This window comes from Macrobrachium rosenbergii, chromosome 25 (assembly GCF_040412425.1).
Source record: "Macrobrachium rosenbergii isolate ZJJX-2024 chromosome 25, ASM4041242v1, whole genome shotgun sequence".
NCBI classification, from domain to species: Eukaryota; Metazoa; Arthropoda; class Malacostraca; order Decapoda; family Palaemonidae; genus Macrobrachium; species Macrobrachium rosenbergii.
This window is the reverse complement of record NC_089765.1, coordinates 39,498,397-39,522,628: the sequence shown is the minus strand read 5'-3', so window position 1 is coordinate 39,522,628 and position 24,232 is coordinate 39,498,397. Positions and strand designations below refer to the sequence as shown.

The 24,232-nt window shown below is 41.1% G+C and overlaps 1 protein-coding gene across 7 annotated transcripts in view; it reads left to right on the top strand.

The window, feature by feature from the left end:
• Positions 1 to 23,561, top strand: part of LOC136852588 (uncharacterized) — a 222,082-nt gene extending 198,521 nt beyond the window's left edge. For all 7 annotated transcript variants that reach the window (XM_067127440.1, XM_067127433.1, XM_067127430.1 and 4 more), the window contains one exon: positions 22,371 to 23,561. In XM_067127440.1, coding sequence (XP_066983541.1) covers positions 22,371 to 23,281 — 911 coding nt within the window. In that variant the 3' untranslated portion in view covers positions 23,282 to 23,561. The remainder of the gene's footprint in view (positions 1 to 22,370) is intronic.
• The last annotated feature ends 671 nt before the right edge of the window (positions 23,562 to 24,232 follow it).

The window sequence follows — 24,232 nt, the reverse complement described above, 5'->3', positions numbered from 1 at the left end:
AATAATCATAATCAACTAAGCTTGTAATGAAATACGGTACAATAAATCATAAAGCAAAAAATATGCCAATGCTACCCACGTTGGTCTGTCATGAATTGCTGGATTTGTTTATTTTCGTGTTTTTTTATGCTTATGGTACAGTAATTGATATTTTCATTAAGAATATGTACAGTACAGTACTGATATACAAGAGAGAGAGAGAGAGAGAGAGAGAGAGAGAGAGAGAGAGAGAGAGAGAGAGAGAGAGAGAGAGAGAGAGAGAGAGAGAGAGAGAGAGATTACATCATCACAGAAAAATTGCTACTGGAGCCTGCTTGAAATTCGTATTTTAAATATTTTTATGGTGATTAGATCAATACAGTATAAATAGATTCTGTAGTGAAATAACATATTGAAGATATTTTGCTCTCTCTCTTTCTCAGTATGGAGAGAGAGAGAGAGAGAGAGAGAGAGAGAGAGAGATGGCACAAGAATTTTTTAATAAATTTATGGGAGATGGTGAGGACTAACCACAAAATGACGTAAACCAAGAACTTACTGTAGTAAATCATTTTATTTTATCATAAATATATTTGTATGTAATCACAAAAGTACTAACATGATGCAGCAGACCTAGTACTGTATTCTGTTTGGAGGTATGTGTCCCATCATTGTAAACTACCCACATATTTTAGATGCTCTATACAGTACTAGTACTATCCTAAAATACGCACCTGTATGGTAAATATCATTTCAAAATCTGCTTACAACATGGGAAAATATCAGTATACACAATATGTACGTCCACTGCATTACAGTATACACAAAACGATGCACAAAATTACGTAGGCCAAAGAAAACGTGCATGCCTGGATGATAGGCGATACTTAAGAATAACGGTTGTAGGCTGGTATACTTAATTTTGCAACATGACTGAAATGATGTAGAGTGTTCTGGGTTGATAGTTTGAGGTATATTTTTATTTGAACTGTCAAGTTTAGTGATGAGCTGTGAAAATAGGCAGTTATAAGCGTTTTAGGGTTGTATATAGTCTACTTGAGAGTAACAGTAGTAGGAAAGTACTGTACTGTAATGTAAGGTTGTTTTGGGATGATGGGTTGGAGTGTATTTTATTTGCTTTAGTATGATAATTTATGGTATATTTTTGTTTGAATTATCAAATTAAGCAGTGAAATGTTAAAATAGGTAGTTATTAGCATTTTATTTTAAGGGGTACAAGGTATTTTTGGCAGTTGTAAGCATATTTAGAGGGGATTTTTGCATTTCCACTGTAGGCTCTGGAATCTATCCCTGCGTAAAAATGGGGAGCACTGTATATAACAGATATTACATCCTATGCCACTGTCACTATTTAGTACATTTAATGACTCTCTTCAGCCTTCTTTGCTTGTCAGTTCCTTGTATTCTACTACTCTCAAATTCTGCTTCAATAGTGTTCGGGCTCACATTCTAAGTGGAAAAATTTACACATGTAATCATAACTGATGTTTTGAACTCCCAGTTCAAGTAGGGCGTGTGGATCCTTAGTAGGCCATGTGCAGACTTTGAGAAGTGCCTGGCATAGCATCAAGTTGAACCTTTGGTAGTGATGGTTCTCAGGGAAGGATACTTTGTACCTTTTGTTCTTTCTTTTCTCCTATCATCTTCCTGATACCCTTCTCTCCACACTCTTCACACAGAGAGGTTCAGAGTTTGGAAAGATAGATTGGACAGTTGTTATGCACGAGGCCATTGAGTCATGAGCATTTCCTGCCTCAACAAGTTTATATGCCTCCCTTTTTGATGAGTCTTTCAGTTTGCTGCTGGCCGTCTTTTGGAAGAGCAAAGGATAATTTCTGTCAACATGTAGGACACGTACTTAACTTCCCGGTACACCTTCAGTCAAAGTAAAGTACAGGCAGTCCCCGTTTATCGGCGATCTGGTTTTTCAGCACTTGTCTAATGACGAATATCAGCGATTTTCGCTGCCCATATGCACCAATTTCTGCTTATTGGCGCCGGTACATACCTAATAGAGGCGCTGATAAGTGAAAATTGCCGATTTTCGGTTATCGGTGATTTTCGCTTATAACGCTGTTGGAACGGAACCCCCTCCGATAACCGGGGACTGCCTGTATTGTGTGAGTCAAGGTTTTAGCAGTATGGAGTCATCTACTTGATATCAGAGTTCTCTCTTGTTTGGATGACTGGTTTGTTCTATACCAAATGTTTTTTTATGATTACCTTAAAGGTGAAAAACTGTTTTATGACCTCAGGAAGGGTTTTTTGTGCTATGTTGACTAAACTTTGCTTTTCTGACCGAGTCAGTTGCTTATCTGGGGATGAAGATCAGCTCTCTCTTCTTGGGGGTTTTTCAACAGAGAGATGGATAGCCAATTTTCTACCACTTTTGAGATGGGTAATGGGTTGGCCTGTAGTCCTCAAGAACCTTTACACTGTCCTCAGATGTCTTGGAGGTAGATTGGGGGCCACTCTGTGTCCTCAGATGTCTCGGAGGGAGATGGGGGGCTGCCATTCTGAGAAACTTTCGATGTCAGGGAGTTGGAAAGTAAACTCCTCATAGCCCTTGGCAGTTTAGAATGGTCTTATGCAAGTCTTGATTCTTACATAAGACGACAAGGTCAGACTTGCAAAGAAACTTTCTTACCCTTTGGACATATTCCAGGAACGTCCTTTCATAACCTCTTTTTGTCATAGGAAAAACCTTTGTTACTGAAGGTCAACTCAGCAGTAAAAGGCAGCTCTCAGTCAGATAGTCTCCTCTTCCTTAGGTTTGCCAGAGATTGTGGAACCTTTTGGGAGACTCAAACACCCTTCTGTTCATGACTGCCCAAAACAACACTCTACCAGTTTACTGCCCTCCATGCCAGGATCCTCAGGCATATGCAGTTGATGCCAGTTGTTGCCTTCCTTCAAGAATGGTCAGTTCTATACCCTTATGCTTTCCTGTATTTGCAGTTTGAAGAAATACTCAGCATCTTGTTAGCTTTGCAGATCACAATGACGATTTTGTAAGTTCATTCATGGCCCAGATGGTTGGTTCCCCTAACTCTCTTTCCAGACAGTAGATGTTCCTTGTCTTACGTTCAGAAAAGATCTCTTCAGTCCTCCACATGCTTCGTCTACCTGTGTGGAGATTGTCAAATGTCTGTTATGAGCTAAGGGCATTTCTAAAATGACCAAGGAACCAGTCCTTAAATGTAGAAGGCCTTCCACTGTTATAATTTTGTATCAGTAACAGTGGTGATTTTTTTTTTTTTATCTTTGTACTTGTCTAGAGTGATCTCCAGCACCTGTTCCAATAGAGATCCTGTTTGAAGTTCTACCAATATCTCAGGTACGCTAAGCAGTCTTCTGTTGCAGCAATCAGGATACCTCTTTACATTGCTTTTAGTTCTGCATTATGCTGACGGGAGTATTGCTCATGATTTAAAGTTTGAAGAGGTTTTCAGTCTTTTGTGCTGGAAATTTCATCTTCCTATCATGATTTACGGTGAAGTTTAGACGTAGTCCTTCAGATTTTACCTTGATCTCAGTTGAGCCTTTTGATAAGGCATCACATAACTTTTAAGATACTTTTCCTGTAGCTCTTGCTGGGGCAGAATGTTTTGTGAGTTTCAAGCCCTCTCTTGTATGGGGCCACCAGGGCAACCTCTCTTTTCTTTCATTGTTTAGAGAAAAGATATAGAAGTGAAAGCCCTTCCCAGAATCGTGACAGTGCCTAATTCAACTGCTTAGGTAGGATATGAAGAAATGGTTGTCTTATGTCCAAGTTAGAACTACAGGCAGTCCCCAGTTATCAGCAGGCTCGGTTATCAGCAATCCAGTTTTACAGCACTTGTTTAACAATGAAAGTTGCTGATTTTTGCTTATCGGCGCCGATAATTGGGTATTGGCGCAGATACATACCTAACGGAGGCGCCAATATCCATCACGCCATCGGAATGGGATTCCGCCGATAACTGGGGACTGCCTGTACTAAGGGTTTACCTGGACAGACATATGAGTAAATCTTCAAGAGGAAGAGTTTTTAAAATATTCTGTAGTGTTAGAAGGCAAAACACTCCTATGTCCAAGATAGCTAAAGTCTATGCAAACACAGTTAATTCCTGAGCTTTTACCTTTTTTGGAAATAATCCTCATGGCTTCAATACTGTAAACATGTTTTTTATTTCCTTTAATACCTTTTTCTAGAAAAGGCTATTGTGCAGCTCAGGGGAGATGTAAGTGTTTTTGCCTCATTATTTGTGAAATGTTTAATTTTAGGCTGATAGTTTATGTAGACATTTCGTTTTGTCTTCCAGTGTTGCTTCACCACCTCCTCCATTAGCCACCCTGCCTAGGTTAATTCTTCTCTCACTCCTTCTGCTCCACCTTCCTTTGCTCCTTTTGTGGTTCAGGAGAAAAATATAATTGAAATATATTCTTTTATCATAGTCATGTATATCATAAGTATTATGTCGTTAAATATAGAGAGAAAATGTCGGAGCCTTGGCGTCTGTCTGTAGCCCACCCTCTGGACTGCCTTGCGTCCGTTGGTCTTTGTGGACAGGGAACCATGGTGGTCTCAGGACCAAGGTCTGTGCCCTTCGCCACCTCTCTCAACCATCTCTCTGTGTGAGTTGTTTGGCTCTCACATTTGCTAGTTCATATGTTGCCCGTTTAGTGAGAGTGATAAAAGAGAGGTGTAAACTGTTGGGTTATTTAGGGTTACTGACATATTATGTTTGCCTCTGTAGTTCTGAGTCACACATCAGTCCTGTTTTTAATTGCTCTCTTGATATCGTCCCCATGCGGACAATATCCCCCCCTCCCCTTTCTCAGTTTTCCCCGTATCGTCTCGTATGCGTTTTTGTGTAACAATTATTCCTTTTCGTAATAGCAGCTTTTCCTTTTCAGCCACTTCCTTTTCTAGAGGGAATTAGCCAGGTGATAGAACAACTCTTGCTTTTAAGTAATCGCCTCTTAAGTGCTGTGCAGATGACACCATCTGTCATCACAGTTATGTGGTGATGTTATGCAAGAAACCTCTACCTTCCCCATCCATGCAGATGACACCCACTGTCGTCAAGGTTACGTGGTTGCGTCATACAAAAATCCTCTCATTCACCCAAATACCCGTTCACTCCATCTGGTATAGTCTCCATGCATTCAATGGCATCCTTGCTGATGTTCTGGAGTTGTCACCTCTTCCATCTTAGTTCCTCCTTTTAGACTTGCAAAGTTTCAACCCTGTTTTTAGTTGATTCCCCTTTAGTATTTAAGAGGTACTTAGCCCTTGTGGTTCCATTTTCACTTCCTTTTGCCAAAGATGCATCCGTTAACTGGCACTTTTTAGTTTACTTCTATCTCGGCTCCTGTTAAAACAAATATGAAGTTAGCACGGATTATGGTAAGGTTCGTTATCACGGAAGTAGAGCCTTTCGGAATGTGTGAACAGTCGGAGGAGCAAGCTAGGGAGCTATTTAATGTTTAATAGCTCAGCTCCTAACACAAACAGTGTAGTGTGCTTGCAACTGTGTTTATACATAAGGTATAAAAGTCCTTTCATTGTGGCGGTGACACTTTCTCCTGAACCATATATGGTAGTAATCCTGCTTTCTGTCTCTTCGTTAGTTTAGTTGTTAGGGAATCCCGTTTTTTAATTTTTTGTTGCTGGAAGGTACACATTGGTGTATAGGAGCATACCTTCATATTGAAGGTGGTAGTGTCTTTAGTTTTGGATTGTTGGTTATGGACTTTTGACTCAGGCACAGGAATCACTAGTACTCTTTGAGATAGTCATTTTTTTTCCCCTGGAAGGCTCCTCTGATAAGTCTCGCTACAAGGTCCTTACACATTGTTGTGGTTCCAATGTCTGGCTATAGTACACATCAGTAAGGATCACACAACAGGCAGGAATGTTGAAATACTTTTTTCTCTCCATTAAAAAGTGACTCAAACGTATACGTTCTGACACCACCAGGCGAGAAAACTGGTGACTGTAGAGAAACTGGTCAGCCAAGCGTAATTTGATATTTTTTAAATGCCAGTCGCACCTGATGGGGCGAAGATGTAAGCTAACTTTAACAATAGGTAAGTATCCAAAGAAATAATTTTATCATGAAAATTGTAATTTTTTTCTGAGATGAAAACTGGTGTCTGTGACTTGAAAACAAATAACAACTTGAAATCTTTCCAAATGTTCTCATTGTTTTTAGTCAATATTGATTAATGACTATGCAAAGGTAGAGGTAGGTATTGTAAAATTTTGATTTTCTTTTCAATCTTGAAAACAAAGTTTGGAAGCTAACTTTGAGAGGTATTTCTGTGGCAGGATGAAAAGTGAACTCATTAATAATGGTTGGTCTTAAGTCATAGCCAAATTTGGGATTTAGTAGCCTGAAAGCCACGGATGGCATAACATACCCATTGTTGCTTTGAAATCAGTGGATAGCTGGTAAAATGATAGGCAAGTCAATCTTAATGGCAGTGTTGGAAAGTGCTCTTAACTGATTAACAAGATTTACATTGTGAAAAAATAGAATGCTGTCTTATAGTTTTTATCATTATGTTAAAGCTAAATATTTTTTAGCTGAACAGTAAAGAAAAATCAACCACTCTAGGTTGAGCAATAATTCTGGCTGAATCTTTGTACAATATTTATATCAACAGACTTTTCCTTGACTTGCAGCGTACGCAAATTGTGTATCCATCAACATAGATAAACTACAGATTATCTAAGTTTTAGAAAATCATCCCTTGCAATTTAAAAGTTAATGCATAAGTAAAAAAGAAATAATTACTGTACATATCATGTATGTGAAAGATAAAAAAATATGTACAGTTATATAAAATATACCATGTAAGTTAATGAACAAATAAGAGAGCTAGTGTGCAGAACTGCAATTTGTTCTGTTAATGGGGGGAAACCATAAAACAATTGTAAGTTTGCAACTACCCGCATGCTCTTTGGCACTTATGGTTAATGCCATTAAGGAAAAGATGAAGGAACAAAAAATATGTTATGATTGTGAGCACAAAGAAATGTAAGGAATTTTTAATACAGTTAACCTCAACCATGACCAGTGCTGTCAGTGCATCTCACGTGGTGCACTGTAGTCATTACTTTAGTTTCTTTGCAGCATCACTTCAGCAACTAGGTACAACCTCTTTAATTCCTTTTGCTATACCTCTTTCCATATTCTGTTCCCTTCCAGCTGACTTTCCACCCCCTCTAACAAATGTTTCATAGTACAACTGCGAGGTTTTCCCCTTGTTACACCTTTCAAACCCTCTTACTGTTGATTTTCCTTTCAGCCTTGAATGACCACATAGGTCCCAGCACTTGGCCTTTGGCCTAAATTCTGTATTCCACTTCCAGAGCATTTTCATGTACCTATAATTTGAGCATGTCTTAGATCAGCTTTTGTACAGTTTAGTTTTGTAAAAATTTACATTGTTGCATTATGTCTTTGTTTAAAAATGGAGAGGAAGTGTCATTGATTAGGACAAATGCCCAAACAGCAGGCAAAAAGTGGACTGAGTCACTGAACCTTTGTTCTTAAACCCAGAACCCAGAAAACCGAGGGGTACCATCCATGCAACTATCAAACATGAGGAGGACCCCAATAGGGACAACCCCTCCTCTTTACATTCCTGCTCTTCCTTAGTTCATAATCTTTTAGGGAAATGTGAATCATTGTCAGAAATAATCCAAGACTCCCTGTCTCCCAGGTGGTCCCATCCAGACGGAGATTTCTGTGGATGTTTGGATAGAATTAGAAAGGAGATCAGAGATCTTTCAAAGTTTCAAGGAAGTCCCTGATACTGAGTGTCACTGTGTTCAGGACATTATTAAAGATTCATGACAGGAACTTAGGGTAGTCCTAGATTTGATTATTTTTACATCTTTAAGGCCACTCACTTGGAGATGGTTATTCTTACTAGGTCCATGGTACCTGCTAATACAGTAAGAGGTCCAAGGCCAAGAAGTTGAGTCAGTCTTATAGATCTTGTTTAGAGGCAGATCTGACTTACAGAGGGATGACCCTCTGGCTTATGTAGCACCAAATGGTTTTAACACTATAACCAGTCTGGACCATAACACCTCCCCCAAGCTGGGAGGATCAAGTACTACACTGGTACCTGCCCCCTGCTATCAGTTCTGGCAACCCTTCATGATGCCTCAGTGTATATCCTTTTGCTGGTTGGCAAGCACTTCACAAAAAAAAAAAGGAAGAGTGATTGAGGTGGAATGTGGAATTTTGGGACAGAGCTGCCTTTCCCGGTGTGGAATGGCACTTGGTCCCTCCTGTAGTAGAAATACAGACACTGCCAAAGGAGACCGTCGTCCTCCCTGCAGGCATGGCAACCAAAGCCATTGAAGCCATCTTTTTCTCTTTTACAAAAACAGAACCACCTCCACAATCCTAGAAACCAATACCCTGTCTGGGTGGTCCCAGCTTTCAATGCCATCACCTTTGAAACAGTTATTCATGCTAAGGCAGAATTTCAGAATTTTGCAGTTACAGGGAAGCATGAGTTATTGGCTGAAATAAAGCCATCCATTTCAGCCTTCTCAGTATCTGACATCTTCCCTGTGAACCAAAAATGTATCTGTTGGAGGTGGCAACCCAGCAGTATGGTGCTCCTAAAGTCAAAGTCTTATATTGGATTCAGATTTACAGTAGATCCATACTCAAGTTGAATTATTTTGTTCCTGCCAACAAACAGAAATAGTAAACATTCTATTTTGGTAATACAGTAAAAGGGGATCATAGGGAACTAGATGATGATTCTATATACCTTATCCTAGGGATTATAAAAGCTGTAAAACTCATGATAAAAAAATAGGGAGTCCAGTTGGAAGTCTGCTATACATTCACTAGGATGCCCCCAAAGTGTTTACTAGTTTATGTACTCCTATGAAGGCAGTGGCTGTACAACTAGATAGAGGAAAAAATATGTAATTTGTTCCCTAAACTTGTCACCGAATGATAATGTTAAACGTGGTGGTTTAGCTGAAGTTTTTTATCAGATCCATCAGCCAAACCTCTTACTTAGAAATTTGAATGGCAGATATACATATTAGGGTGACATTTTAGCTGACATTAGGGGCAATCTTATATTGTCACATATAGAAATGAGTACATTGAACCCCATCATACAGGAGAGCATACACATTTGCATGGTCAGACAGTCACTTTGTCATGTGTTGACCTTTCAGTTGTAAGTTCAAAAGGGCTTCTCAATTTTAACTGGAGAGCAAGTTGTGATTGACATACAGGTGACTATGCACCATTGTTATTACTCTAATAATACCAGCAATAGTCCACCCTTGCATAGATCACATGAATGGAAGAAATTTCAAGTGTTGAGTGAGATTGGAGCTAGTGCAGATGAGCTCCAAAGTATATACAGTTCCCTTTACATGCTGAATGGAACCTTCCATACAGCAGGAGTCAATTCTATCCCCAAAACTACAGGTCTGTTCCAAAGGCAGCCAGTACCTTGGTGGCCATTGACACTAAAGAAATTGCACATGTGTACAAGTAGGGTTCTTGAATCGATGTTGTAGACACTGTACTAAGAAGCATATAAATTATATACAACTAATACAGGGCTCACTTCCATCATATAATAAAAGCAGCTGGATGTTAGTGCTCTTCATCTTTTGTTCTTGAGTTGAAAGTAGAATTTAACCATCTACTGTTTGGTGGAAAGTAAGAAAAATAGACAATTTACCCCAAACCCACCTTCAGTTCTAAAGGCGAACTACTTATATGAGGCAAGTAATTCTGTAGCTAGACACTTCTCAATCATCATGCAAGTCTGAAAGTTGACCCAGGTTACCAGTATAGATAGAATCAACAATGGAAATAATAGGTTTTACAGCAGAAAGGAGGGAATCTTACAACCTTCTTATTGGCTCAGCTTTAGCTAACTTTATGACTCAGCCCCAGGCCTTGATGAAATTCAGTATTCTATGGTGTCTGTGAGCGCAGTCCTTGATTTTCAGTATTTTTGATAAAATTTGGCATGACAGCAGTTGTGATGGTATGATTGCTGAATATTATTTTAGCTTTTCATATAACCAACTTACCAAGTAATTACATAGCTATTGTTTCAAACTCGTGTGACAACTTTTTTAAAAATTCGCAGTAGCATTTCTACTGTTTTGTGTAGGCAGGCCCCACCCGCTATCGGAGAACATGGGAAACAACCAGCAGTTAGAGTCAGTTTGTCTCTGCTGGCTCTGGTCCACACATCGGTGTCATTTGCAGCGGCTTTTTTGGTGGTTTATTTAGTTGTCTTTGCAGATTTTGGTGAAGTACAATTACTTTGTTTTGGTAGCCGGCAGGCTTTGGATAGTACACTTTAATTTTTGGTGTTAATTCCCTAGTTTTTGCTAAATTTTGTCGTATTCTAGCAATTCGAGTATTCGCTATTGCACCGAAGGGTGTAAGACTAGGTTAACATAGTTTTGTTATGATCCTCATTTGATCTCTAGCAAATGTAGGGGACAAGAGTGTAGCATGGAGAAAACTTGTAATGAGTGTTCCTCATGGGATATTAAACAGTGGAAGATATTAAAGCCTCACTTAGACAAATTAGAGAGAGATAGGAAGAGAAAAGCAGCTTTTAGAGCCATGAGGCGTTCCCTTAATGTAGAAAAGTATATCTTATTTTAACCAGACCACTGAACTGATTAACAGCTCTCCTAGTGCTGTCCCGAAGGATTAGATTTGTTTTATGTGGCTGAGAACCAACTGGTTACCTAGCAACGGGACCTACAGCTTATTGTGGAGTCCGAGCCACATTATGCCAAGAAATGAATTTCTATCACTAGAAATAAATTCCTCTAATTCTTCATTGGCCAGTTGGAGAGTCGAACACTGGGCCAACAGCATGCTAGCCGATAGCTCTACCCAACCCTCAAATGAAGAACTATAATCTACACCTAAACTTAGTTCACAGGTTAGTCCTATTGCTCTCCCTACTACTCCTATTCCAACTGTTTCTCCTATTCTTTGCCCTCCTACTGTTCAACCCCCTACTCCCATGCCTGGCTCCCTTGCTTCCAACCCTGATGCCATCACCAGTCTCGAATCCAAGGTTAGGAGGATCACTTAAAATTATAATGGATAAAGTGTTTGCGGAGAAAGCGATGAGTGAGAGTGCAGTGCAAGTGGAGGAGTTGGCTATCCATCCTGACGGTTCTCCTAGACCAAGATCACTGTTGTGCTTCCCTGGACCAGGGACAAGACATACTGGCAGTCCAAGGGAGGCAGTTGGGGTTTGCCCACGGTTAGTCGCCCCCTCAGCCGCTCCTGTTGCACAACCCCGGGTATCGGCAGACGGCCAATGGAAAGGCATGTCTTTGGAGGTGCGTCACTTTATCTTCAAGCTCTTCCAACGACTACGGCGCAGACAGTAGGTGCCACAAATGTTACCTAGACTCTTCCCGACCGCTTAAGTGCCCTTTGAGGATGTTGGTCTCTGTCCAGATCCACTTCCCATTAAGCGGTATAAGGAGTCTAGCACCAGTCCCCAGCCCTCTTTTAGTTATGCTGTGGACCCTTCTGTCCCTGCCACTGCTCATCAATATCCACTTTTGTCTACATAAGACAGTCCGGAGGCCTTCTCACTTGAGCACCCTCACCTGGCTCCCAAGCTCCCATTGACGACTCCTAAGCGCCCAACGTTCGCCAGCAAATGTCTGGTGCCGGGTGCCAGTTCCCAGGCACTCATCACTTCTTTAGTCTGCTCAGGAACCATGGTCTCCTTCACCTTTGGGTCAGGACGAGCCGACTCTAGTTCCCATTAAGCAACAGTTAGCCCAAATCATGGGCTTATTGAAGAAATCTCCTTCCGCTCCCAATATTTCTCAGGATGCAATCTAGTCCCCGGTCTCCTCAGAAGAGGAAGAGGTCTGTCAAGAACCAGCACCTTTCTTGGCTTATGCAGCTTTGTTGAGGTATCTTGTGGGGAATTTTCCCACTTTTTTTTGCCCCAGCTGCCCTGGTCTCGCCTGCTTTGACTTTTTTTTTTTATGAGGAATCAACCAGATGAAAGGACAAGGCTCTCCAAGGTGGTCCTCTCTTCATCATCTAGGAAGTCCTTAAAGTAGACGGGGACTGGCTTTTGTCCAAAAAAGGAGCAAGGCAGTCTTTCGCCTTTCCTCCCTCTTGCTTAATATGCAGGAGGTACTTATCTTACGTGAACGGTGAAGCTCCTTCTTTGGGAGTCGCTGCTTTCTCCCAAGGGGACTTCCCTGGTCTCATCGACTCTTCTCACCATTCTATTTTCTCAGAACTTCCCTGGTCTCATCGACTCTTCTCACCATTCTATTTTCTCATTAGCAAAGATAATGTTTTCTTCGGCGGAACTAGACCATCTAGTTAAGGATATTTTCAAGGTTTTTGAAGTCCTTAATTTTCTGGACTGGAAAGTGGGCACTCTGGCCAAGAAGATAAAGGACTACCAGGACCCAGTAGAAGCTATCGCCTCGGACTGGCTTGGACTTTTGTCCTGTGCCGACAAAGCAATTAGAAATGGCTCTCCAGAGCTTTCCACTCTTGTTACTTCTGGTGTTCTGAAGAAGAGAGAGCTCCAAGGGAGTCACTCAAACTCAGAAGTCGGCCCTGTTGTTCTTTCCTTTGGACTAGCACCACTTCCTTCCTCAGGACACTGTGAAGGGAATTACATCTGACCTACAGAAAAAATCAATGCAAGATTTGTTGGACCAGTCATCTAAGGGTCCCAAGGATTCAACTGCCTTTCAAGCCATGACTTCCTCACCCCTCCAGGAGCAGCCCTTTTGTGGAGGTAAAAAAAGAACATAGTTCAGAACCTGTACAAACGCCAGATTTTTGACAGGTGATTTTAGATCCTCAGTCTATTCCAAGTCTTGTAGTTAATACTGAAGAGGTGCCATTCGACCTTCACCGGTAGTCTTCCATTGCTCAATATTGGTATGGGTTGCAGAGGCTTCCAAATTCTGTGGCTTATCAGACTGCCAGCAGTGTAAAGCTTTTTTAGGTATTATGAGTCTTGCGTAGATATTCCTGGCCCTCTGGTTTATGGGTGTAACAAAAATATAAGCATGATCAAATGTATAGCCAGAAATAAGATGCTTCCATTTAAGGTTTCAGCAACTCATCCAAGGAAATTGCCAGTCATTGCATTTTTTAAGGAGCCCGCTTTATTGACATTGAGGAATGACAAGAGAAGGAGGTTTGCACAAATTCTGTGGAGCATGATGAAGAACACTTAATTCAACTTTAATTCTTACAGATAGTGTCAAATTCTCTGTAGGGTTATGTAGCAGTATATAGCAGTGAATGTCATTGCAAGGCACTTCCTATTATGACATGGGATTACAATAGCTGACGAGAGAATAACAATTGTGGATGGAAGCAGTTTCACGGTTTAGAATTTCAAAAAGTGCTTTGCATGCATATTTGTAATTATCAGCTGGGTACTGGCACATAGTTGTGCATGGTACTGAGATGTTGGAACTATAGCAATAGGCAGTGCTCAGGTTACGGTGGCTTGACTTACGGCGTTCCGAACTTAAGGCACTATTTCAAATATATTCATTAAAAAATCGGTTCTGGGTTACGGATGATTTTCCGAAGTAACTGCACTAGCTGTAGGTGCTATAACGAGATGAGAAAACCTGTTTAGGGAGCTGTAGCCACTGGGAGGGTTCACTCTAAGGAGGGGAGAAAACCAGCTTAAAAAGATGGAACGGGAACTCCCGCCGTAACCCAGAGACTGCCTGTATTCCCAGGAGATAGGAAGCAGCCATGTGCTGCATATGAGTGGGACATGCATGCCTTATGCAGGGGATTTTAATGTTAGGTGAGGTACTTGTTAACTGAATATCCAAGGCTTGAGGACTTTAGATGTAAACTTATATTTGAAGCTAGAGGTGCAAGTGATAGGTAAAGTACATTCTTGCCAAAGCCCTTGTAGTAGAATTTATAAATGATGCCAGTAGCATTTTCAGATATATTTCAGAAGCTGGCCTTCTCTGAAGATGACGTCATTTTTTACCAAATTTATTTCAGAAACGTTCCTTCTGTAAAAGATTTAATTTAGTATTTTGTAAGATTTTTGTAGTCTTAAACTTGTTTTAAAGATTGGTAATCTTTTTAATGTATTTTTTAGACATCAAGCATTTAAATTACATTAATTAAAGCCTTTTAATTGATATTGGTATGATTATGACACCAAACGACTTATTAATTCACTCATGTCATGATGGCATCTAACTCCCAAAGGTAGTGGGGAACTGAACTTAGCTATTTGTATGGAAATGTGAAAATCCATAAGGCTTGGAGTCCACTTTGCCCTGTAAGTATCCTGACCCTGACTCCCATTTGCTACCTTTTAAAGAGATTTATTCTGCATCCTTAGCAGAATTCCTTGAACTCATCCATTGTAACAGCTCCAATAGCCTCATAGCTTTCCTTGTTATTGAATCTGACTTACTGACATTCCTGATAATAGAACCATACAGTATAATGAATGCTCATGAAAACCATCTAATACATACTCATGAAGGTGGATGAGAACTGATACCACTCCTCCCCTAACATCTGAAGGAGACACAGGACACCTTACCTGTTGTTATCTTTGACAAAATCCAACTTTCCTTTCCCAATGATGAATGTGTTTTCACAGAACTATATGCAATATATATAGCAGTTAAGAATATCAAAGTCATGCCACCACAGAAGTTTGTAATTGTAGACAACAACCAATTGGTTAACTATAAACGTCACTTCTAGTGCTGAGATGTGTTCATTGTGTGAAATGAAGAGAAATAGAATGACAGCCCTCTCACCTGTATCTAGACAGATCCAGCTACCGAAGGTTGTTCTCTCCGCTGCAAGCCAGGAGTGAAGAAAGAAAAGGAGAAAGGAAGTAGGCCATTCACTGCATTCACAATCTCTTAAATACGAACACATACACTAGATACACCTGTCCCGCAATGGACACTGGATGAGTTAAACAACTTATTGGGGAGCCACCACCAGACCTAAGGAAAAAGTATCCAAGGACGTGTGCAACGTCCTTTAGGTAGAAAGAGATAAAGGTGGTTTGATGATTCCATGTACTAGCTTTCAAAGCCCTTTGAACTGACAGATTCTTTTTCAAAGCGATGGGGTTGCCGAAACCTCTGACATCGTGAGCTCTAGGGTCGCACCAAGTTGTCATCTACATTAGAGGAACTGTACGCACTTCTCATAACCTCTCGTAGCCAGAAGGAGATGGTATTCTTGGACAATTCTATCTTGTTTCAGCCAGTACCAATAAAAAGCCTTCGACACTCGGGTCTGAGTTATCGAGTTCTTTTTAGATAGTGGCATAGTGCCGTAACTGGACATAAAAGCATTTTACTGTGATCATCACCAACGAAATCATCAAGGGATGGAATTGAAAAGGACTTGAACCTGTCATCAGGGACCGATGGGTTCTGAGTCTTAGCCACGAATTCCAGGACAAACTCAAAAGCTACCGAACTCCAGCCCATGAGTGTTTCACCTCAATAGAGAAGCCATGAAGTTCCCCCACTCTTTTGGTTGAGGCTAAGGCAAGTAAAAATACTGTCTTGAGGGTCAAAGCTCTATCCGATGAACCCCGTAAGGGTTCATGAGGGGTACAAGTAAGAACCAGCATCAGATCCCAGCTAGGAGGCTTGAGTTCTTTAGGGGGACAGGACTGCTCAAAACTTTGTAAAAGCATAGAGATCTCCCATGAGGGAGATAGATCTACTGTACTCCTTTTAAAGGAAGAACTAGCCCTAAAGCGGCCCCATAGCCTTTAATGGCTGACACAGAAAGAAGATTCTCCCTACATAGGAAAATGGAGAAGTCGGCCACTTGCACTTGCTGAATAGAAGTTCCGACTGGAGAGAAACCCCGTTGATGACACCAATCACAGTATACTGCCCACTTTCCCTGGTACGCGGCTGTTGATGATTTCCTGAGATATCCAGATGTCTCTGACGCTGCCCTGTGAGAAAAGCCGCTTGCTCACAGGGGACACTGGATAGTCTCCAACCGTGAAGAGATAGGAGCTTGACAGACTGATGAAACCTCTCAATGTGGGTCTGGCAAAGAAGGTTGTGCCAAGGAGGAATCTTTCTCGGTGCTTTGGTCAGCAGAGCTGGAAGGATGGGGTACCACTCGGCGTGTGGCCACAAGGGAGCCACCAGAGCCATTCTGAGGATTGGGAGGTCATTACCCTGATGGTCACCTGACAAATCAGGTAAAAGGGTGGAAGGGTGTAAACTTCCAGGTTGTCCCATGGATGTTGAAGTGCACCTTCTGCTGCTGCCCAAGGGCCTGGAACTACTGAGAAGAATACTTCCAGTTTCCTGTTGAATAGGGTGGCAAAAAGGTCCACCATTGGCCTTCCCCAAAGAAAGAACAGTCTTTCCGTCACTTCTCAGGGTAATGACCAATCTGTTCCCAAGACTTGATTCTGATGACTTGGCCACCACTATGTTCCTCTTGACTGGAATGTACCTGGCTGACAGAACTACAGAGTGATCTGCTCACTGATGTAACTGAACTGTCAAATTGTTAAGATGGAGAGAGACTAGCCCCCACCCCCATTTGTTTACATAAGCCACCACCGTGTTATTGTTGGACATCAAGACCAAGGAATGTTACCTGATCCTGAAAATCCTGAAGAGCTAAATAAGCTGCCTCCAGTTCCAGGATGTTGATGTGAATTTGTTTCTCTTCTTGATTCCACATTCCTGAAGTCAGAAGATCTTCCATGTGAGCCCCCCCAATATTCGGTCGAGGCATCTGAGAAGAGAAGAATATCTGGAAGAGGAGCATGAAGGGGTATTCCTATGGTCAGGTTCCTGTTGTCCAGCCACCATGCTAAGTCCCATCTCACCTCCTGTGAAAGAGGAACATGGAAAAATGGAGAATACCTTACTGGGGACCACAGTTCCTTCAATCTCCACTGCAACGATTGAAGGTGAAGTCAGTCGTGAGGGACAAGCTTCTCCAAAGATGACAGGTGACCTAGGACGACTTGCCACTGTTCTGTTTCGATAAAAATGATCTCACGACTGTCTTGACTTTCTCTATTTTTGTATCTGAGGGAAAGACTCTCGATATGACTGTCTGTCAGCATACCCAGGTAGAGTCCTTTGGCTGGAACAAGATTTGACTTCTCTAAATTTATCACAATCCCAAGGTTGAGACAGAATTGAAGAAGATGGTGTCTGTCTTGGATCAACTTCACCTGAGAACTTGCTAGGACCAGCCAGTTGTCGAGGTATCTGAGAATGTGTATTCCTGGAGAGTGCCCAAGTCAAGACCAGAGTAAACACACTTATGAACACCTGTGGGACAGTCAGAGGCCGAAGCAAAAGACTCTGAACTGATAAACTGTCTCTCTTAGAATGAAGCGAAGGAATGTGCAAGATGATTGGTGAACTGGGATCTGGAAGTAGGCATCCTTCAGGTCTGTTGTCAACATAAAGTCGTTCTGCCTAATGGCAGCTAGAACTGTACGGGGAGTTTGCATTTTGAAACAAGTCTTCCTGTTGAATAGGGTCAGAGTTGACATCTGTTACTGGTCTGCAGGCACCAGATGCCTTCTCTACCAAGAAAACTCAACTGTAGAAACCCATGAAGGATCCTTCACTACTTCCACAGTTCCTTTCTTCATCATCTCCCTCACTTTGTTCTGGAAAGCCAGATCCTCTGGTGAGCCTCGAATGTATGTCCTCTGAAGGAGAGGAGAGGAGAGAGGAGGATGAAACTCAAAAGGGAGTACAGGCAGTCCCTGGTTATTGGCAGGGGTTCCGTTCTGACGGCGCGATGATAACCGGAAATCAGCAATTTTTGGTTATCGGCGCCTCTGTTAGGTATGTATCATCACCAATACCCAATTATTGGTGGTGATCAGTGGAAATTGGCGATTTTCGGCCCTGAAAATTGTCGATTTTCATAGCTAGACAAGCCTTGTAAAACCGGACTGCCAATAACCGAGCCTGCCAGGGACTGCCTGTACAGTAGCTATCCTACCCGAAAAACATCTACTACCCAGTCTTCCACTCATAGTCGCTGCCAATTTGCCCAGTGGCTTGCCAGGCACCCCCCCACCAATGGTAGTGGGTGGGGAGGGATGTCCTCTCTAGCATTTCCCTCCTCTAGTTCTGCCTCTGTTTCCTCTTCCGCTCCTAGAAGGTCGTGAATGAAAGGGGCATTGCTGAGAGGAGGTCTTTGTGGTTTTAGGAGATGGTTGTTGGTCCCTAGGAGGGTCTGTCATAGCCTGTGATTTCTTCTGAGTTGCCTGTTGTCTCGCTCTGACTATGTTGGACCTGAAGACTTAGAGACTGCTTGAAGCACTATATGGTCATTTTTGTCAGCTCTTCTCCAATCAATCGCAACCTGAATCTGGTCTTTTGGGAAGAGAGAAGAAGATTGCAAGATTGTTCAGTTCCTTAAGGCTAACATAGACTCGGGACTGATGTATTTAGAGACCCTGGAAAGAGTGGAGTCCCTTCTCTTCAGCAACCAGTTGGCCCACATATTAGCTGTTAAATGGGTCGGAAACAAAATAGTTTTGCTCCGTATTGCAAAAGACGAAAGGAGGAGGAACACTCCTTAGTATCCCTTGTGAAGGCATAAGATGAGATCTTGCCAACTGCAGTGGACCACAAGTCAAGCCATGAAATTGCTTATAAGCCTGTTCAAACCAAAGCCTCCATTGATGCTGCCTCTTGGAAAGTAAAAGAGGTGCTCTTCCCCCCAAAAATGATCTAGAGAAAGACTTGGTCCCAGCCGAATGATGTCAGGATCCAACTGTCTTGGTTGCGGAACGGCTCTTGGAGCGGTACAAAAGTGTCTTTGCCTGTGAAGAGGAGGAGGAAGTAACTTGAAAGATCTGCTAGAATGAAGTGAATTGTCTCGTCCAGAGATGAGAGCATCCACTTGCTCTAAAGCAAAGTCAGCAAGACTGGCCAACGGTAATCCTACCGATGCCTTTGCTTCTTTCTTGCAGCCTAGGAACTTCTCATGACCTGAAGGACATTCTGAAGGGGTGGTCACATTCTCTTCTAAATCGTTGTATTTACAAATCATTTCTACCATTTCACTATATTTCTTGGCCAGTTCATTAGCATCAAGGTCAAGTGGAAGAGGATCTTCCAAATCTAAACCCCTAGAGTTCCTATCGGATCTATCCAAGGAATTGTCAGCTTCCATTTCGTCGGGAAGCACTATTGGAACATATACATATTCAGGGCCTAGAACCTTATTGGGTGGTGCATTGTCCAGAGAATCAGAATTTGTGATTTCATTCTTAAGATGGGAAGAGGGGCTCTCTTTATACCCCTTCTATCCCCAAGAGGTGGAAGGAATTGGGGAAGTAGGCTTAGATGAATTCAAATCTAGAAGATATGAAGCTTAATGAATTTTGTGTGGACATTCGGGACTTTGCGGAGAACGGTCTTTACTGTATGAACGTCGTGGAGAATGGTGTTTGCTATATGAGTGCTGCGGCAGTTGATGTCATGGCTGATTGGGACTTCTGTAACAAGACTTGTTACGGACACAAGTGCGTGGCCAAGACTGCTGTCGCGGCCGTACATTGGATGAAGTCTGTGGTGTGGAGAGGAGTCACATCCATGAGAACGGTGGGGTGACTTCCGTGTGACAGCTGAGGAATGACATGGATGATAAGTCATACCTGGAGAAACATCACAGCCATGTGAATGTGACTGAGGTTGAGTCTGTGGCTGTACAAGGCTTGATTTCTTGACAGGAGCCTGGTCATCTCTCTTCCTTTTGATCAGAGGTCTGGTAACTTCCTCTGCACGATGGGGAGAAGGAATTACAATCACTTCCGGCAAAGCTTGATCTGGTGCTTTACTGTTCCTAACCATAGATGAGGCAGTGTGAGATTCCATAACTTCACAACGACCAGAATTAGTTACGGCTGTGATCAAGCAGCTGTGTGGCTTTGCCGTAGAATTGGGCTTGGAGGGACCCGTAACAACTTGGAGGCAGGAATACAGCTGTGAGGGGACAACCGATCACCCCTCCCCACTGAGTCTTATGGGGAGAAATCACGAAGTTGCTTTTCTTCCAGTGTCTTCTGGGAACCACACAAGTCGAAGAGGGAGATGAATCCTGAGAATTTGGAGGAGGAGATCTATGACGATTCTTTTGAGGCATCATAGAAACGGGGCTGTCGTTCTCTTTGAGGACTGCAACTCTCTCCAGTAAAGTCTGAAGAGTAGAAACAGTAGACAACAAAGGGCCAGTTACACGAAGCAGAGACAGAATGGCCGTACATGGAACATCGTAGGATGAGGGGGGGTCATGGACATAGACATATGGGCAGATGTAACGGCCGTCGACACACAGGCAGTCGTCACAGAGATAGCTGCGGAAGCCGTATGTGTAGATGTCATCGACACAGAAGGCGAAACGTTCCCAGCAGTTGAAGTGGCGAGATGGGAGGCCATAAGATGTGAAAGTAGTCCCCCCAACCAGGGTTCTCTGGGAAGGCCTAAAGCCGACCAGTACGCTCAGAGAGTAGCGACATCTACATCCATGCCTGGAACTAAATCACAAAAAGAATTTTGTCCTCATTCCAAGGGGGGAGGGACTTCCCTACCCCCCTCAGAAGGAGCAACCAAATCAACAATAAGATCTCCTGCACCCCTCTCAGAAACATCTATTGATTAGGCAACAGATGAACGGGAAGAGGTAAATTCTTCCAAGGAATAAGCAGCAGGAAGATGATTTGGGGAAGGAGAGAAAGCACAAGAAGGAATGGCGTTGTCTGTTGCTATTGAAGGGTCAAAACCTTCCCATGGCTGAGCAACGCCTTTCCTCTTGTACTTCTTCTTTGACTCACAACGTCTCCATTGCTCTGGAGACCAATCATGACATTCACTCACTGACCCTATTGGATAACACTATGTATTACTATGCCATACCTTGATCATATTGTGTTTTAATTTTTCATAGCTGGTTTCCAGCTAGTGCAGGAGAAAATCTCAATGTAAAGACCGAAGGGTTTGTATGTTAGGAAAAATACAAATTGATTAAAAATTTGTGATATTAAGAACCAGCCCTATAGGCTAGCTCAATAAATGGTAAGAATTTTAATTCAGTAGTTTGGTCAAACTATTAATGAACAGTAATGAAAATAAGAGTTACTTTAAATTACTGTATCAGGGTTTCTGTTTCATGAACAGAGCTCACTGTTCCAAGTCATGGTCCCTGATGCTTATATCTAACCTAGGACCTCTTCAACAGTCCTTATAAATCTCATTCAGGCAATTTTGGGGTTTTAGTGCTGTAGTTTAATCTTTTCATGCAAATGGAGATTTGGTCTAATTACAAGTACGTAATGAGTTTGTTGGTGAAACAAATTAATGTTTTAATTTGTGCTTTATACAAATCTTTACTTACGTGGAATTCTTGCCTTCATCCCTGCTGATTGCTTGGGGCTAATTGGCCAGACAGCACAAAGAGTTAAGAAATTAACTGCAGGAGATGAAAAGCTCAGGATCCACGGTTGTGATTGTGGCCAGTGGCTGACTGCTGTTTTCATTTTGTCCATGTGAATAGGGTCTGATGTGTCTGGAGTTTGTGTGAAAAAAATAATTTTGAGTTTTTAAACATTTGTTTAGGGTAATGGTAATTAGGTTGATATATTTCTTTCCCTGATAAAGAACTAAACTTAACAGCACTAATGTCTTGGTACCGGTATTGTGTTTTAGTGATAATTAGTACAGCATTTGTTCATTATTTGATGGAGAGTGTTAAGTTTTGTTTTCATGTTTTTGCATGACAGCAGTGCCCAACAAGAGAATTTTAAGTTTGTTTTTTTGGTTTGGAATAGAAACTTTAATGTCTGAGTTAAATGAAACTTGTGCATGTTTAATCTATCAAATCAACTAACCTCTGTTGTTTATTCATTGAATGAATAAACAACTTACAAGTTTCACTGACACAGTTGTCAAAGTTTCAAAGCTTCCTTTAGAAAAACTAATAAAACTTAAATTCCCTTGGTTTCCTCTACTGTCAGGTGCAAATCAGCAAAATAAAATGCAGTTCCAATTGTACATTTAATACATGATGTATATTATTAGCTGTACTGTACCATATCAATGAAACACTACAGTACAGTATTCTACTGAAATATTAGCACTGAACAATTTACACTGTTCTTTTTCAAGGTTAGATAAAATCTTGCTTTTATTAAGCTAATTACAGTTAGGTTAATTACTCTAGTATTACCTAGAATACTAAACTGTCAGCACATTATAAATTTAAGACTATAAATACTGTTGCTCTGTTAACAAATTTTTATTCCTTGCTCCTATTTAGCAAGCAAAAAAGGACTTCGTAGATATGTAAAAGAAATGAAGTTGCAACATGCACGCCTCATCGGTAAGCATAGGACTCGCTATAGTCGCCTGCAAAAGAAGTATTCAGAACTGGAAAGAGATTTCAAGGAAGTTGAAGATGTGGGAACCCCTCAGCAAATTGTGAGAGATTGCAAGAAGTATCTCTCAGAAGAGCATGCAGTATTTATGGAAAGTCAGATGTTCTGGAAAAATGTTGATGGAAAGGGAAATAGATATTCAAAACGTTTTCTACAAATAATGCTAGCACTGTATTGCAAAAGTCCAGCTGGTTATAAGTATCTAAAAACAGTGTTTACTCTTCCATCCATTAAAATGCTTTTGAAATTACAAAATCAAGGGTTTGGTAACATGGAAGAAACATCAAAGGCTGATCCTGGTGAGGTTGGTGAAGTCCAGGCACCAGATGGTCTTGGTTCTAAATGTGAAGATGACCAGCTTGGTTCCTCCAGTGTTATTAAAAGTGAAGTACCCATTTTATCAGACAAAGATTCAGTGGCACTCCCCCCTGACAGTAAAGACTGGTTCAAGTCAGGTATATTATCTGAGACTTTACCCTCCACTAGTGGGCAGACTGTATTTTTAAGCAACTCAAATAAAGGAACATTGTTACACGAGAAAAGACCAGATGAAGCGGAGGAAGAGGAAGAGGAGGAGGAGGAGGAGGAGGAGGAGGAGGAGGAGGAGGAAGAGGAAGTAGATGATGACTCTTCACACCATACTAATTCTGATAATTTAGAATTAGGTGAAGTTGGGTCTTCTATTACAACATTTGATAATATTGCAAAGAAAGTAGTAGTAGTACCAGATAATGAAAATCTTAACAAGCAAGATATATCTATCCAGTGGGAGGATGCTTGGAATTCTCTATAGTATTTGATAATACAGTTGTGAAGTGTGCATTTTTAATTTGACTTCTGTTACCTTTTGAATAGTTGCATTGATATTTTTACCTCTTTTACATTGTTTGTCTTTTTATTTGTATCAAAATTTTACATAAACATGATGAAATATTTGCAGTATTTGAAGTAATTTTTTATAAGATAATTTATAGCTTTTAAGATTTTAAAATGTACTGTATCATAATACCAGTTCTTTCAATCATTTTTCCACTTACACTGTGTAAATAGTAAGTAAAATGCTGTATATTATATTTTCAAAGTTTTTCATTAACCAATACTGATGAGATGGTATGTGTGTGGCAGATTCTCTGCATTTCCATTGTTTTTCCTTAAGATGTAAAATCATGACTGAACTTTTCTTGACACATTTTGACCTTTATAATCATCATTTCCAATATTTACCATTTGTACCATTTATATATTTTATAATCATCACCTCAAGATAAAACTACAGATTTTGTAAGTGTGTCTTCATCAGGCATAGGCAAAATAAGGGTATTAAGGTGTATGACCCATCAGTCTCTGATTTAAAAAAAAAATTATGATGGTCGTTTACTCTACTAATTATATGTTGCCATATTTCCTTGCAACAAAATACCAGTCACACCAACTTGTTTTAATCTAAACTTGAAAGGCCTATATAGTACTGAGGTGTTCAGACATCAAATGATGCCGCACTTTGCCTACAATTCTGGTTTGACTTTACAGTGTTAACAGATACTTTACATCACTCTTCCAGGTTCAGCATTTGAGACAGTTGATATTATTATGCTATCTTTTTTCATACTTATTCCTATTATGTATCCAATTTCGTACAATTTCGTAGTAACTTGCCTTTTTTTCTTGTAATTTCTGATGTTAACACTCTTATGTTTTATAGGTAGTGTAGAACTGGTGCATTCCTTTGTTTTCTCTGGGGTTA